The sequence below is a fragment of the Leptinotarsa decemlineata genome, unplaced genomic scaffold, assembly GCF_025532065.1.
Source record: "Leptinotarsa decemlineata unplaced genomic scaffold, Ldec_3_MD MMD2_P_RNA_scaffold_12, whole genome shotgun sequence".
NCBI classification, from domain to species: Eukaryota; Metazoa; Arthropoda; class Insecta; order Coleoptera; family Chrysomelidae; genus Leptinotarsa; species Leptinotarsa decemlineata.
The window spans coordinates 14,304,202-14,321,609 of record NW_027412526.1 but is presented as its reverse complement, the minus strand read 5'-3'; the positions used below and the strand labels follow the sequence as shown (position 1 = coordinate 14,321,609).

Genomic DNA, 17,408 nt, shown 5'->3' with positions numbered 1-17,408 from the left:
TATAACTTTATCATAATAACGATATTTTCGTCTAGTCAAGATCACCACACACTCCTCGATGCGGTACGAACGTTTCTATAAGAAATCGTGAATTCGATTCAAAATTTTGAAGTAACTATAAATATTGGGAAAGAAAGTTTTTGGCTTTCTACTACTCCATCTTGATACAGAAAAAAGGAGGAACCTTCCAAAAAAAGGAAGGAAGTTATCAATTTTAAAAGAAGTAACTGTATACATAGATGTGTAGATCATGCAAAGAAGTAACTTTCAGACACAAATCTAAAAAAAAGCCTTCCTGAAACAGCTACTTTTGTATAAACTTCGAATTACACTGAAGGAGAATTCTTTCGAAACAAATACTTTTATATGAACATTGAATTATACTTCTTAAAAAATTGATTACTTCCTTCTTTTTTTTGGAAGATTCTCAATTGTTTCTGTATCAAGATGGAGTAGTAGAAAGCTAAAAACTTTCTTTCCCAAGAATTTATCACTCCCAAAAATATAACCCTCTCAAATTAAACTATAAAGACCTTTCATCACAATTACAAACTGACAAATTAATTAAAATTTTCCTATTAAGGCTTCGGTATAATGAACGATACGAACTTCAAGTTTGTTTCTCTGTGAAAATTGAGTCGATATTGAGTTTTATATTGGATTACTATTTACTTACATCGGTTGTAATATGAAATGGATTATTAATTAGTCTCCAATGAATATCCGATATAACCTACTTCATTCTCCCAGGTTGCTATCGAGTTTCGTTATGAACTTTGTGTTTTGTTAGTTTTCTAACCCGAATAATTTAAATTATCATTATTATGTTACTAGCGACCCAACCCGTCTGCGCACATGGGAGGCAAAACATATATCTTAATATTTTTCTATCATAGTTTTACATCAACTTCAAAATTCACTCTCTAGAAAGTTCCAGAACTTTTCAGAACATTTGAGAGTATTCGACAGCATTTCATATTTCAGAACATCCTGCAACGTTCTGGAATAGTCTGGAATATTCAGAAACCTCTGAGATAGATGTGCTCCCGTTTTTGAAATGCGCGCTTTTGAAAATATAAGGACTTGAAAATTCGCTTACTAGCGTAACAACATTCTGGAATGTTTGGAAAGAGACTGGAACGTTCAGAAACATCCCGGAACATCCCTGATCATTGTGGAATATTTCAGAACTGTTTGTAATGCTGTGGAATATTCTGGAATATTGTAAACTAATCGAAAACTTTTTCATATAGGTGTGGCTACCCATTAGTAGGGGTACACGAAGCAAGATTCATCGATCTTTTATAATTAAAACTTTATCAACGCTCCTCAGCTATTACCAACAAATGATTGACTGCTAGATATCTTCAACTTCACGGATGAATTGTACAATTTTTTTGGACTCATCAACTCTCATAAATTTTGCCTACTGAATTGTGATTAGTTTTTTGAATCATAAAATAAAATTTTGATCGCCATCACAAATTCAAGTAATTCAGCTCTTGAACCTTAAGTTCTTAGCCACCACAATAACTTGCCTAACATCCGAAAACCCGCTGACTGCTCATAACACCACTGCCACGCTTCAAACTATTCGAAACTATTCAGAGTAGGTATTAAAATGAACATTCCCGTTCCTAAATTACGTGCAGTGTAAAACCAGATTTAATAGAGGAATTACCAGGAAAGCGTTTTCGGTCAGTGTTTGCAATTGTTCACCCCCAACTATTCACGAGGTCGTTTCGAGTACAACGTAAATCAAATAGTTTATAGTGGAGCTCATTATCATCGGGATTAATGTTTGTGAGGTTTCACAGAATATGTTGCGAATGTGTATAAAGTTTAGGAGTCCAATATATGGAAAATGTTCAAGAATAGGTCTATCAACTCAGGATTTTAGTTTGGTTGTGAATTCATGTAAACTAGTTCACAAGTAGAAAACAGCGTTAATTGCTACCGAATCAAAGTTGGTTTAAGAATAACATTTTAGACGAGACTATCAAACCCTGACATCGCTTCACTTCAAAAAACAGAGTCTCGTCGCCACGTTTGTCTAGATTGTCTAGATAAACGCGATAAACTCAAAAACTACTGAACAGATTTTCATACGGTTTTCACCAATCAGGAGAGTGAGTCAAGAGAAAATAATATAATTCATTATTGTTTTGCATAAATTGGTTGAAATATTTGATGTTTTCCATGTCAATTCGGAACAATGGTGCTACCCGTCGCGTAGAGAAGTTTTCATCAAAAACGCAGCTGAATCTCTTTGAGATATATTGAATTTACTACATATTGTTCATCTCTTATTGGTCTATAGTCCAAAATAACGTATGTCTATCTTTCAAGGATAGCTTCCCAGATAGCACACAGTTTCCTTAAAATATCCCAATTCCATCATCCATTTGTACATCAAGACTTCCTGTAAACAATCCTATGAATGTTCACAAGGTATCATGGAAAATGAGAATTGAAACTTTCTATGTTCTTTACCACTTTTACTTGTAACTAACCTTACTGCAGTTTCTTCCTATAACGATATTTTCAAACTCATACATACTAAAAATGTGTTTAATGTATAAGTTTGAAAATGTCCTCATAGAACCAAACTGCAGTAACGTTAGTGACAAAATCATAGAAAGTTTCAATTCTCATTTTTCATGATGATTTCCTACCACGTAATAACGGCTACATCCATTTATTTATTGTTTACAAGATATTATAACTGAGCCTCTGTAGATCATTGAAAATATAAAACGTTAAAAAAGGGGTAATGGAATCACAGATTGTCGAAACACATCTAAATGGGATATTTATTTGGGAAAAGTGTTATGGTATATCTATCTATATTAATACGAGTATAAATGTGAAAGTTTGTGAGGATGGATGTATGTGTGTATGTGGCTCTTTCACGCCTAAACGCTTATACAGCTTATACATCAGAATCACATACAGGCTACAATTCACAGAGGTTTTTATGTAATTTTGGCCATAACATAATGATAAGTATCAAGTAAGTCGAAAAAATGTTTGCTCCTTGAGAGCTATCTTGGCGTGCGCTGCCTATACCGAAATGCAGGTAATGCACCGTAAGATAGTGTATCTTGAATAGTTCTAAATAAAAGTCCGGGATAGCATATATCTAACTCTTATGTGGTAGCCACTATATGCGAAATACTGAGACATAAAAACAATTAAATTGGATACTTTTTTTTAATGCACATTCTAGAATATCTGTCAAATTCTCATTAAAATTGATACAATCGTCGTTTTAAGTATTTCAATAGATGAATTTATTCTTTTACACTAAGTAATTTGGACGAATCGTTTAAAAATTATCATGATAAGATTAACTTGACACAACGCAGTCGTGTCGTGCATTACGCGTCGTGTCTACTGTAAGAATACTCATCAATTAGAAAAATGCTTTCTAGGAGACCACTGATCAGAATTGAATGTTTTGTTTATCGTTTTTTAAAATTGTAGACCATAGAAGTACAAAGGATGGTGGAAACGTTTTTGGAACAAAATGTTGAGGAATTTGATTTAACAAAATGAAATATGAACTTTTCATTTCTTCTATGTCTCTTCTAGTGCCAACCCCTCTCCGTTCGAAAATGTGGGCGATTCCACTAAAGAGCCGTTTACCTCATAAAGGTTGAACATCAAAATATTGGGGTATGCAAAGTAAAAACTAAGTTTATTTCCTCGTACGTGTTCAACAAGGGCTGTTGTGTTGGCAATATTCAATTTTCCTGCACCTCTTTCAATTTGTGATGTTTTTCAGGCAACGTACCGTTTTTCCTACATAACATTTCGAACAATCCTTGCGATTGATTTCATGAATGATTTTGAATACATATTGATCGGAGTTTTTGTTTAAAGTTTTGAGAAAACGAATCCCCAGTGTGTTTGACATTTGCACGAGAAGTAATCCAAGTTTTTCAAAAAAGTTGTCTACATAAGACATTTTAAATTATTTTGTATTATTTTCCATTGTCATTTCCAATCAGACTTTTTTTCACTAGGGAAATAGGGTAATTGTTTTCGGCAAGAATATCTTTCATAATCCCAATATTTTTGTTATGATATTCAGTATCATAATTCGTGAGTGCTCCTGATTTTGAGTTTCCAATTATTTTGATTTTGTTGTTGAAACTGTGAAAAGTAATTGCCGAACCATTCTGAAAGAGTGGTTTTGTGATACCAGTCGACTTTCAAAATCTATTTTGAAGCTCTCTTTGCAAAAGCTAGAGAATCCTTTTTCACTTCTATTGTGAATCTTAATTTTGGGAAAAAGCTTTGAAAAACTTAATTTAAATTTGTTTGTTCTTTGGTGTTGGTGTGGAAATGCTATCAAGTTACTTTTTGATCGGTGACTTGACGCCCGTCTCATGAAAGAAAGGTCGTGAGTTCAACCCCCACCTCGACCAGACATTTTTCTGGAGAGAATTCATCCAGCTGAAATTGGGATGATTCTGTGAAGTTACATGGCTGACGGACGCCAAAAACCTTCTAAGACTGGCGAATTCCGAGATTTTGTGCCATATTTCAATAGTAATAATTCCAATTGTGAGATCTATAGGAATGTTGGTGAAAAGGAATTTCACGTCTAGAGATATTAAAATAGATCTTCAGGTATTTTTTTGCTTCGCATAAAAGCAAAAGAGTTCTTAACAGGACTTTTCTTGTTCAAAACCGTTTTTTTATTTCACTCAACTACTTAGATATTGTATACATGGAAAAATTCATGAAACTATCAATTTGCTTCAAAGGCATTTCTTCTTAATAGATTTCATTTAAGAAGTACATTCTGGAAAACACTCTATTTTTTGTAGTCAGCTCATTTTCAATCACAATATTTGTTCTCTAGTGATTTCCTTATTATCTTGTACTTATTTAGTGTTTTTGTGTTGGGGTCATGAGATAAAATTTCATATTGGCAAAAAACTAGATTGTTCATTGGTAAAATTCTTGATCTCTTTCCCAACATTGATAACATTTGAATCCATTTATAGTTTTTACATTATCATTCTCCATTATCGTAATACAATATTTTCAAACAAAAAACTATCTGTCCTGTTCAAGAACAGATGAAATAAATTCAGCTACGCTTCATGAATTGAAATGTACTTTACCTGGAGCTTCACCGTCGTAAGATAAGTTTGGGACCAACAAAGTTTGTGCATCTACAACAACTATGTTGTCCGAGGTGATAGAATGAACGCCTTTCAAGGGTTGGATTTTTTGTGGTCGGGGGTAGTCGAAAGCCCTGGGAATCTTGACGTCTCCAAAGTTGACCTGAAAAAGGATAAGAATTGATAAGTTTGAGCAAGTCTCCTGATTCATTAAATACTAACGAAATATATAATTTCAGATAAGTGATGAATTTTACAGTGATTAAGTGTTTAGCTTTCGACCCTAACAGGTGAATATTATCGACTTCACTGTTTCCAGAACAACTGCAAAACAAGCCATTTACCAGATTTATCCTATTTCAAGAAACGATAATAAGCGTCATGAGACCGACATACTATGGTGAACCCACCATAGCTCATTTTTCGACTAGGAAAGACTCGGATGAGGCTTATCAAACAATTACTTGATAATTCAAGCAAATTTATCAAAAACAAAGACAAAAGTGATCAAATAGATCAGGGGTATATTTGACTTATTTGACTTGTGACTCTTGTCCTAAACTTTATATTGTTCAAACACAATCTACTGGAACACAATCTACTGGAATGCGCAGAATAGATTTGAGAATTCTGGAAAGTCACTGGATGACCGAATAGATATGAATTCTTTTCCTTTTCTGAATCTCATTTCTAATGTGGAAATTGGTATTACTTCATTACATGTTTCTTCAATGAGTTGGTAAAACTTCCTACTGTGATGTTTACATCATAGTTTTCATCCAAACTCAAGTGAAATTATTAGTTAATTATTTAGCAGAAAATCATATGATTTAAATTGTAATTATATGAAGCACATATTAGGTAGAATTGAATCAATATGAAAACGCTTGAAGAAGCTATTGTATAACGAAAAACGTGTTACGGTTCTGTAAACTATGCAGTGAAAATCTCACAATAAAGTGTCACTTGGATATGATAAATTTGTAATCAACCCCACATAATTAATCATTCTAGAACATGATTTTTTTTAAAGAAATACCTTCCAGTTGAACGTCCTTGTATCTGTTGATTACTTTTACGGTCTTTTTCGTGAAATACTGCCTTCAAAGTGTTTATGCTATGTTCATTCACGAATTCATTAGTTTGTGCGACTGTAAGTTTGAGTTCACATTAACTTTAATGAAAAACTATTGAACCTTCTTCGTGAAATCCTCGATTCAGCGAATAATCGAAAGACCTCAATTTCCCGTTCCGTGCTCATTCGACAACTCCTTCATTTGAAAATCGCCCCTCACTCTGAATGACAAGTTCCTAAGCAACGAAATGACAAATCGTATTTAAATTGTCAGTCTGTCTTATATTCCTGAGGTTATGTGGATCATTGAAGTATGGAAATTTGTTTTTCTGCCGTCACTTATATCTGTTCATTTTATTGGTGACTTTCATTTGTTTTACATGTTCATTTGAGTTGTTTTAGGAGAGTTAGGGTCTGGTCATTGTCATAATCGTAATATCAAGATCACCCTAGTAATTTCTCTAGAAGAGTTTTTATATTAAGTCACAGTTATAAAGTGTCACTTGGATATGATAAATTTGTAATCAACCCCACATAATTAATCATTCTAGAATATGATTTTTTTTAAAGAAATACCTTCCAGTTGAACGTCCTTGTATCTGTTGATTACTTTTACGGTCTTTTTCGTGAAATACTGCCTTCAAAGTGTTTATGCTATGTTCATTCACGAATTCATTAGTTTGTGCGACTGTAAGTTTGAGTTCACATTAACTTTAATGAAAAACTATTGAACCTTCTTCGTGAAATCCTCGATTCAGCGAATAATCGAAAGACCTCAATTTCCCGTTCCGTGCTCATTCGACAACTCCTTCATTTGAAAATCGCCCCTCACTCTGAATGACAAGTTCCTAAGCAACGAAATGACAAATCGTATTTAAATTGTAAATGAACTCGAACGCCCGACATTAACATATAGATTATGTAGTGAAACTTTGGCTTCGACGAGAATTTGTGATAAATTTTAATTCGAGGCGTTTCCATAGATTGTTCGGGTGAAGAACTGTTTTGGGAATTTCGTTGAAATATGAGAAGTCGTGTTTTTTCAAACGGTTTTATTTTGCTAGCTTCGTTTGTTTGTTTGGGTCAAATTTAGTAATTGAAGTTTCACCCCCTTCCTGTTGACACATTGACCTGAAATTTGGTACACACATTATTCAGTTTTGAAGACTGTATCATTGTGAAACGTTGCAAATCCAAGACGGCAGCAGCTACAAAACGACGGATTACATATTGTTTCAAACTAAGTACTTTAATATGGGTATCAAATGACAGGCCTTGACTAGTAGAATGATAGTTTACGTCGAAAAAGATGCAAACTCAAGATGGCGGCAGCTACAAAATGGTGGATAATATATTTTTTCACACACCCTCAATATGGGTATCAGATACGGGGCTTGACTAATAAAATAGTAGTACATTTTGAAAAATATGAAAATTCAAGATGGCCGCAGATATTTGAAAATAGGATCCATAGTATAAAAATACCAATACGATACTATCTGAGAATATTTGAAATATCTCGTGAAACTCTCCCTAAATAAAGAATAGAGCAATATTCAACTAAGTTGTTGGAAGGGATTAAACTACGATTAAGATACTCAGTTCTGTGTTTGCTATAGATTTTATTGATTAGATGAGCAGGGAAAGCATTATTGTGACCTATTTGTCTTATAATATTTAACTCTCTATCGAAATTTGCTGGTGACATCGGAATATTAAATAATCTGTGAAATTTATGGAAATACGGGTGGCAAGAAGAAAAAGGAATTACTAATTCTAATAGAAGGTTTACTTTTGATAATTACCGTTGAAAAGTACAATACAATCGTTGGTACAGATATGTATCTGTATCAAAACAATATTTTATTGTATAATGAGAAAAAATGGAGTTTATGTTCTAAATCAGCCATGAAAAGCCCTGCTAGAAGAGGGTACAAATTGCCACATATAGCCAGATCAGAAATCTGTGAAAAATATTCATTATTGATCTGAAAGATATTTTATTGTAAAACGATATTCAGAACAGAATATAAATTGAGGGCATGGAATGACACTTGAAAAAGCTAATGTCATGTTGTGATATATTTTTCAAATAAAGTTTGTGAAGATCAATTCGTGAGGTGTAGTTTTTGAAAGTATCTGATTTAAATAGTAACTCCCTAACTAATCTAAACCAATCTTCGAGAGAAATACTAGAGAACAAATCAACAACAAAATAGAATAAGATGGTACAACCATATCTTTGATGATTTTTTGAGTAAGATCAAAAAAATATAACAGTGAACGAGGTCGGTTGAAATGAGTGATGTCTTTAATAAGTGAATTTAACCAAGAAGCTAGTTTGGAAGCCGGATAATGGCAATAAGAGACAACGGGTCCGATAGGCATACAATCTTTATGTATTTTGGATAGTCCGTACAGTGAAGTAGTGGCAAGATTCATTGGAGTGAGTTTGAATTTGGAATTCCCTTAATTTTAACTGAACTTCTCCTGCCTTGATCTTCCATAAACCCGTATTCTATTCATTTTATTGGTATGGTTGTACATTTGTATGACGGTCTGCTCCAGTTGTTTGACAGCTTTTTCTTCATTCCATGTATGGGAGATAGATGTCTCGCATGGTGGTGCTGATCGGGACAATTGTTCTTCCTACCATACTGATCTCTCAGATAAACTCACAGCATTACTTTTACAAGTTATCATAACAAGCTGGCATCTATAGATGGTATGGGATATGTTTGCTCAGAACACGAGTTGATATGTAGGTGGTAGTCCTTCTTCTGTTGTGTTCTGTGTTTGCAGGTCTCTTGTCACTATTCCATGTCATCTCGACTATTTATTTATATTTTTTTTTGGCAGTTGATTCTCCTTTCTCATCTAACTACGATCGGATATCTTTCATTAGAATTTGTTTTCATGTAGAATTTTTTATTCTGATGTTAATTAGTGGGTATAAAGGTTCCAAGCCTAGCATGCTTCAGTTATTTTTAGCTAGGATTTTATAAACTTCCTTCATATTACTTAATATAAAATTTTCATCATAATTGTGACCAATTATTCATTGGCAATATACGATAATTTTTTTTCTCCATTATAAACATTTTCTTCCCCATTTAAGTAATTATATACCTCATTGTATCCACTATTGCTATGTTGTTCTTCTTTTATTGTAGAATCTTCAACAAATTAGCTGATGATGAACCTATGTAGGTTCGAAACATGTACTGATTGATGGTTTTACCGTTCTAACATCTGAGGGTGATATTAAATTGTGGAGACGACTTTGTGTTTTTCTGCATGGTAAATCTACTACATAGATAGATAGAAAATGTGGAAGACTCGAGATTTGGGATTTTGAATGATTTCACAACATTGCAGCAAATAAGTGTATTAGGGGAATGAATAATATGAAAAACCTAGTTCAAAAATGTCTCGAAATGGAAGGACTCCAATTCGAACATTTATTGCGCCATTAATTTTTTTGTGTATATGAATTACTTCATTTCAATTTTCATTGCAATTATAATGTTCGTTTCGGATGTTATTATTGCTATCATTTCTTTTTCTGCTTATTGAAACACATATCTCTCTCTTTCTCAAAAAACTCTACGATATATAGGGAGACGTGAACGTTGCTATTGTGTTTTTTTTCAACTCAGTCAACCAATTCACAGGGCCGTAATTTAAAAGGGAATAATTCACACAATTACAATCAAATATTATTGAAACAACCCGAAATATTGAAGTTAATTTAATTTCTCTGTATGAAGTGAACGCCGACGATACAAAAACTACAACAAAAATACAGGTCCGTATTTAAAAATTCATAGATGGGGATGGCCCAAGTCAGATGACACCCTGTATAAAAGATTTATGGACATATTCTGATAGCCCACATCAAGTGCCAATAGCAAAATGTAGACAGATTTTTAATATGTCTGCGAATAAAGAAGATATAGGCAAAAATATAATTTGGGACTTTTTTGTTTTTTTGTTTTTTCAGAACTTAAAGAGCTATATTCGATTTTTTACATCATTGAATAGGTCTCTAAAATAAGCAACTTTGCCACGATTTAAACGACAGTATATCGCTTATCGTTTACGAGATCCCCATGTACAGAAACGAATTTGAATAGCCTTGTTTATAATATTCAGGATTTTGAAGATCATAATCGAAACTGATTCGTACAATTTGACGTTTTTAATTCGAATGGAAATGTTACTCTAAATTTAATTGAAATCGAAAATAATAAGAATCAAATTGTTGGTGTTCAAGGAGGAGTTTGAATTACAGAATTGCTGTCTTATATTCCTGAGGTTATGTGGATCATTGAAGTATGGAAATTTGTTTTTCTGCCGTCACTTATATCTGTTCATTTTATTGGTTACTTCCATTTGATTTACATGTTCATTTGAGTTGTTTTAGGAGAGTTAGGGTCTGGTCATTGTCATAATCGTAATATCAAGATCACCCTAGTAATTTCTCTAGAAGAGTTTTTATATTAAGTCACAGTTATATTTGAATATATGATTTCATTGGTTCAATTTGATTAGGACAGTGACAGTGGCTGAAATTGGCCCAGAGACTCACGTATTATTCACCTAGTTGTGAATTTTACGGCTGTCGGTTTTATCGCGTCAGTTTTATAACTGTCAGGAAGAAACGTTTCGTTGCAGTAAAACTCTGTTTTGGTGGCCTAGCTTTCAATTTCATCATCATATCATAGGTTTGAAGAAAATACTCGATAAAATTTTGAGGTATCGTGGTATTACTGTTGACGTATCAACCGTTTTGAGACGGTTTTCGAAACAGACATTCACAAATACTGAGGGGGGGGCAACAAGGAATATTCATTGAAAACAAAAAATGAAACAGAATTGCTTGGAATAAGATCCCAACTGATAATTTTTTTAGCTTATTCTCCTTTCTTTTTGTCGCCAGTATTAAAAAATTCTTTCATAAACCACACCTTACGATTTGATCTTCACAAACTTTATTTTCAAAACCACCACATGTTTCGCTAACACAGTAACTTTTTCGTACTGAATTACATACCAAAAGTTAATTCTTTACTGTAATTTTTACATACTCCTCGTAATCATATTTAGAACTATCTACTCAGGTAGTTACTCGATCATAATTATACCTAAAGTATCTACTTTACTTTTATATACCAAAGGTACATTCTCAAATTATGATTACCTATAAAAATAGTAGAGTATATTATATCCATTCTACATCAATAATACGAAGGCTAGGATAACATTGATTTCTAAGAAAAAAAGTTAATTAATGGTGATCTATCCAAACCCAGTTGGTCATTCAGTAGATTGTTTGAATACTCAAGTTTATTAATTTACATTATTTGCAAATAATTTAGTTTCGAACCTTCATTTTCTATTTGTAATATTTTGAAATTTCCGATAAAGATATGATTTTCTTCTAGAAGATGATTTGAACATGTTCAACTTGTTTTCTTATTCATATAGCTCATATAATGTTCCTCCTGGACGCGACACGTATCACCTGTACAAAATGTGTTAAAGATCTCTAACATATGTTTGAAGGTGATTGACAATGTTTCGTGATGAATTTCACTAGTTCGGACTTCCATTGTCTACTATATAAAATGATTTGAAATCCCTGAAACAAGTAAAAAGCCGCATACATGTTGTCCAACAACGTATTCAGCCAGGCCAGCGTAGAAATACGAAACATATGGAAACCCATCATCAAACGAAAAATGGCCAACTCCCGCCAAAACGGTCATCTCTCACGGAATCAGTGAAGCGAAAAATGGAAAGCAGAGAAAGTGAAAGTATTTCAACGACCTATAAATAGTCATCTCTCGGAGGAATCAGTCCAGTCATCACCCGAAGACGATTGTAGATACCAACAATCGAAACGTCGTGAACTAACGTGACTTGGAATCTCTACACTTTTTTATTATTTTTTTTTTCATTCCTTTGATTTTTTTTTATTCAATTATTATATTTTTACTTGTAGGTTATTTTACTATCATTTCATTTCAGGTTTATTGTTTGCTTAATATAATTGTTATCTTCAGCTATTCTTTTTTTAATTATTCCTTTTCACTTGTTTCAGGGATTTCAAATCATTTTATATAGTAGACAATGGAAGTCCGAACTAGTGAAATTCATCTCTAACATATTTTGGACAAACAACAGAAAAAGTTGCTTGGAAATCGATATTATCCTAGTCTTCGCACACATATTATTATAAGCATTTGGATTGCGGATGTAACCTGCTTCAAATCGATCTATTTTACTCACGGTTTTCAAATTAGCGTTTCCACATTGTTACAGGTGAACAAAGTCCAGTTACTCAATTAAGTTTTACATCTGTTTTACCTACAGTGGTGTTCAGATATATAAGGGCTAACATTATGAATTATCATCAGTTTATTGTATTTGTTTGAAAATGTCCTTATATGATGAAATTGCAGTAACGTTTTTTACAAATGAAATTGGTGACAACACATAGAAATTATTATTTCTCATTTTTCATGATCACCTCCTACCACGTAGTAACTGCTTCATCCATCAATTATTCAAAAATAAAGTTGGTGAAGATCAAATCGTTAGGTGTAGTTTATGAAATCACTTTGGATCTCCATCAAGTAACGGCCGAATAAATCAGAAAATAAAATTCCCAAAAATTATTCACTGCCTAAAATATAACCCTTTCAATTTAAACAAGATTCCTCTCGGCTGGGATTTAATCAAATACGTAAGTGAATGTCATTACGATATCATCGATGACATAAGTAGATCCAACTTATTTCGTGACATGAAAATCGTTATTTATGAATGAGTTGTGAATATTTCCTTTTAATATTATCCAGATTGGTACTAAAGAGTTCTAATGCAAATGTATTACAGCGAAACATCTATGTCTACCAGAGAGGATAACAGTGTTCTATCTAAGTGAAATGTTTACCTTTCATTCAGTATAATGTGTAAAAATCCTATGAATGACATTTGATTCAATTCCTTAACGAATGTTTTGAATACAAACTGAGTAGAGAAGAATGTTTTTGTTTAATTCAGTGTTCATATAAAAGTATTTGTTTCGAATGAATTTTCCACGTGTAATTCAATTATTATATGAAAGTAGTGGTTTCAGGAGGGCTTCTTTTTTCAGTTTGTGTCCGAAAGCAACTTTTTTGCATGACCTACACATGTAGGTATATAGTAACTTCTTTCAAAATTGATGGATTTCTTCCTTTCTTTGAGATTCCCACTTTTTTTTGTATCAAGATGGCCTAATAGAAAGCCAAAAACTTTCTTTCTCAAAAATTTTAATAGTCTTTGTTGAAACTCACTAGAACAGCTCAAAAGTGTGATGGAGATATGTTGACGATGTTTTTGCTATATCGCCCGTATGTTGAGTGATACAAATGTTCATCGAAAGAACATCAAACAATCATGTGAGTGTTAAATTTCAGAAGTAATGCATAGAAATCCGTATATTAACATCGAAATCATTTTACAAACAACAACACCAATTTAAGAACCACGAACTCAACAATCATCTACTCAAGAACCGACACCTACCACAGATATCGTCATATGTTGATACTTCTTACAAAATAAACAACAAAATGTAAGAATACACTGAGATCTACACTCACACATACAAAAATCAACAGAAATGAAAATTGCATCTATATAACTCACCTTGTTCTTATGGTACAAGTTATATTGTTGGCCATTGAAAGAGCGTGAGGAAGAACATCTAAATAAAAAGTTACCAGGATCAAAACGTTTTAAAATCCGATGGTGATCACAATTGGAATGGAACATATTATATTGAATGATCGCCAATGAACCACATACTGAAAGACGTAAACTCAAATAATCGGCGTAATTTTTCAAATCTGGAGATAAGTGTAGATATTCAAAAGAGTTCTTTAGAAATGAATAATCTCAAAAAATGTGGAAAGTGCCATAATCGCATCAGGCTTTTATCAGAAAACGCCTCGTACTACATCGAATGTTTCAAACGGCAGTCAAAATTATTGACATATTTCACATTTCGAAACTCTTTCGACATAAATTGAAAGGGGTTATTTTTTAGGAGAGATTAATATTTGGAAAAGATTTTTGGAAGAATCCCTCTTTGTTTCGTATAAAGATGGAGAAGTAGAAAGCCAAAACCTTTCTTCCATTTGAGAAAGTTTGAAACTAAATCTAACTAAAGAAAAACTGCAACTTATATTTAATTTCTTCAATTCTGGAGTCGGATGCAGATTCTGACTTCTGAAACTTAATATTTATGCACTTCTTAAAAAAGAGAGGAAATTGATGAATTTTCCTTTCTGAAGAATATGTGGAATTCACGCAATAACTCATCGGGGTGAGCCAAAAGTTACCCTTTAATAAAGTTCTCTATTGAAATTTTTTTTCAGACTGTGGGAGGTGAGGATTCCCAGAAGAATCCATAGAAGAAATCTGATTTCCTTCACGAAAAATGCTTTTTGAACAATGTCTTTATCAGATTCTCAGCAGACACCAAATTGTATAAAAACATCCCGAACAATCCCATCACTGGAATTACATTCACTCAATGCCCAAAAATGGAAAATTATATGAAACACGAACAACACGTTTTGTCTAATTATCATTTTGTAATCTCGCGCAAAAGTTATTTCCTTCAATTCTGCTTCTGTGTTAAGAAGTACTCGATTGTAAAGTGATTACATGTATTAACTATAATGAAACCCATAATTAGTTACTATTTTCCATTGATATGCTGATATTGCTTGACAGGAATCCGCGAAATAAACGTTTCTATTCCTCCATTAAAAATCTGCAATAAACAATATAATTGGGAATGCATTTCAAAATAAAAAACTGAAGGTTGTACAGCCTCTTACTCTTGAGGGACAGAGGCGTTGTTCAGAGATTTATTGATACTAGTCGAAATTTATTATTTTATAAAATATAATTATACTTCTGGATTTTTTAATTCATCACTTTGATCAAACTCCGGTCTTTCAATTTTTGATCTCAATGCCTAGCTAGTCAGAATATATCTTGAGGGAGATTGGTAAGTACGTATTAGATTTACATATGCCTAATGTTGCGTCTTGTCGATACTGAGTGGAGAGAAAATTCCTCTGTCGTCTTGACAAGAATACCGTTTCTCTCGACGGGAGAAGACATAGTATTAAATCCTTCCTATATTCAGATAATGTTATAAAATTAATTCAAAAAATAGAATCAAATAAATATATAGCAAGCGGTTCAGGTTGATTTGAAAATATGTCGAAAAATAGATGCATCCATTCGTCACCATTTTGAATAAAAACTCATTTAAAATATTTGTTTTGTTATACAAGTGATTTGAAAATATATCTCTTTCATTATCAAAAGGTAATTTGACCATTTCTCTTCTAATACTGGATGAATCCAAACTTGAACAATTCTTTTCGAATTTTGTTTAAAATTGTACACCCTTAATTTGATTTTACATTTGATTTTCTCATAAAAAGCTCTTTCTGAAAATATGAGTATATACCGAACAGTTCTAGAAACTTATTTTATATAAATAGACGAAACAAATCCCGAAAACCAAATTCCAAAATCACAAATGTCAGGGTAATTCTTCACAGAAGAAGATTTGGAAGATTGCGTTATTTCATTGTTGAAAAGTGATTCAACTGAGTTGCTAGAAGATTCAGTATTTTTTAAAGGAAAACGTCAAGTTTCATGGAACTCATTGTTGTAATTTGATAGGAAATCCGAACCCAAAATATTTTGGTGCTATCGAACGATAAACTTTCTTATCAATGCGAACTCTCATGTAGAATTTTTCGTGTCCTATAACAGTCCTCATAACGAATTGTCATTATAAAAATTCTTTCTTCCACTGTATATCCGAAAGGAATTTCGGATAATCATGTATCTCGAATTAATTTCACGATGAAATTCCATTTTAGATTTTTAATCTGAAAGAATTCAATATTGAAAATAATATATTTTTTGAGATTATTTTTGTCATGATTTTCAAACCATAGCTATTTACATATACAGCCCCAATTCATCCTGTATTGAAAGAAAAATGTGGTCAAATTATTATTCAATAATAATGTGGAATGGGTTTTTCTATTTACAAAACTGCTTCTATTCTCTTTAATTCTTCGGGAAAACTTTCTCCCTATTTGGCCAATACATAGTTTTGGACAAGAGCCACAAGTCAACTCATATACTACTGATCTTTCCGATACTGAAGTTTTGTCTTTACTGTTTTCATATCGAAAATAAAGACAAAACTTCGGTGTCGGATAGATAAGGAGTATATAAGCTGACTTGTGGCTCTTGCCCAAAACTGTATATCGGCCTAATTGGGATAACATTTTCCTAAAGAATAAAAGAGCATAGAAGCAGTTTTGTTATTAGAAATATAAATTTCACATTTACAAACCATCTTTTGGCAGAAGGACATGAGTTCAATCATGAATACGACGTGTTACATTCAGAAGAGAAGTGTTTGGAACTCAATCTTCTAGAATGTTTAGAAATCGATAGATTCAGGAGTTCGTGTAATTTTCTGAATGATCAATTAGAATTGAATCAATTTAATTCATTGCAAACTCATGTAAAAAACAGGTACTTGAAACGTAGGTATTTCAAATTGTAAAATAAGGTATACTAAGCATTGAACATGTAGAATATAGTTAGAAAAGACACGTCCGATGAAGCCATTGTATGGAGAAACACGTGTTGCGTTTTTGTAAAATTGTTTAGTGGAAATCTCACAATAAAGTGTTTTTTGAATACGTTAGCCTGAAAGCTGTTTCATTACACAACGGAAATAAATTTCCAATCCAATCGCTCACTCAGCTCATCTGAAAGAATATTATGAAAGTGTTGAATATTACCAAAATCTGTGAAGAATCTCGAATATAAGTGGCAGCTGATTGTATATTTTGAAATGGTAGTATTTCAAATGGGATTATAGGGTGGATATACAAAATATATCTCTGTTATCTCTGTTTATGGTACAGCAGAGCGGATTCTCAGTATTATACTAGACGGTATTAGAGAAGAACTTTGTGTCGGGAAACAAAACATAAAATTTAAGTCAATTGTTGAAGCGGAAAAAATGTAAATGCCGGTTTTGCATATTAAGTTTGGGTAAAAGAAACATTGTAAACATATTGGTGAAA

The 17,408-nt window shown here is 32.6% G+C and overlaps 1 protein-coding gene across 3 annotated transcripts in view; it reads right to left on the bottom strand.

Moving 5' to 3' along the window:
• Positions 1–17,408, bottom strand: part of Skeletor (DM13 and DOMON_DOH domain-containing protein skeletor) — a 175,761-nt gene that overhangs the window by 71,692 nt on the left and 86,661 nt on the right. For all 3 annotated transcript variants that reach the window (XM_074174550.1, XM_074174543.1, XM_074174537.1), the window contains exon 4: positions 5,139–5,301. In XM_074174550.1, the coding sequence (XP_074030651.1) occupies positions 5,139–5,301 (163 nt within the window). The remainder of the gene's footprint in view (positions 1–5,138; positions 5,302–17,408) is intronic.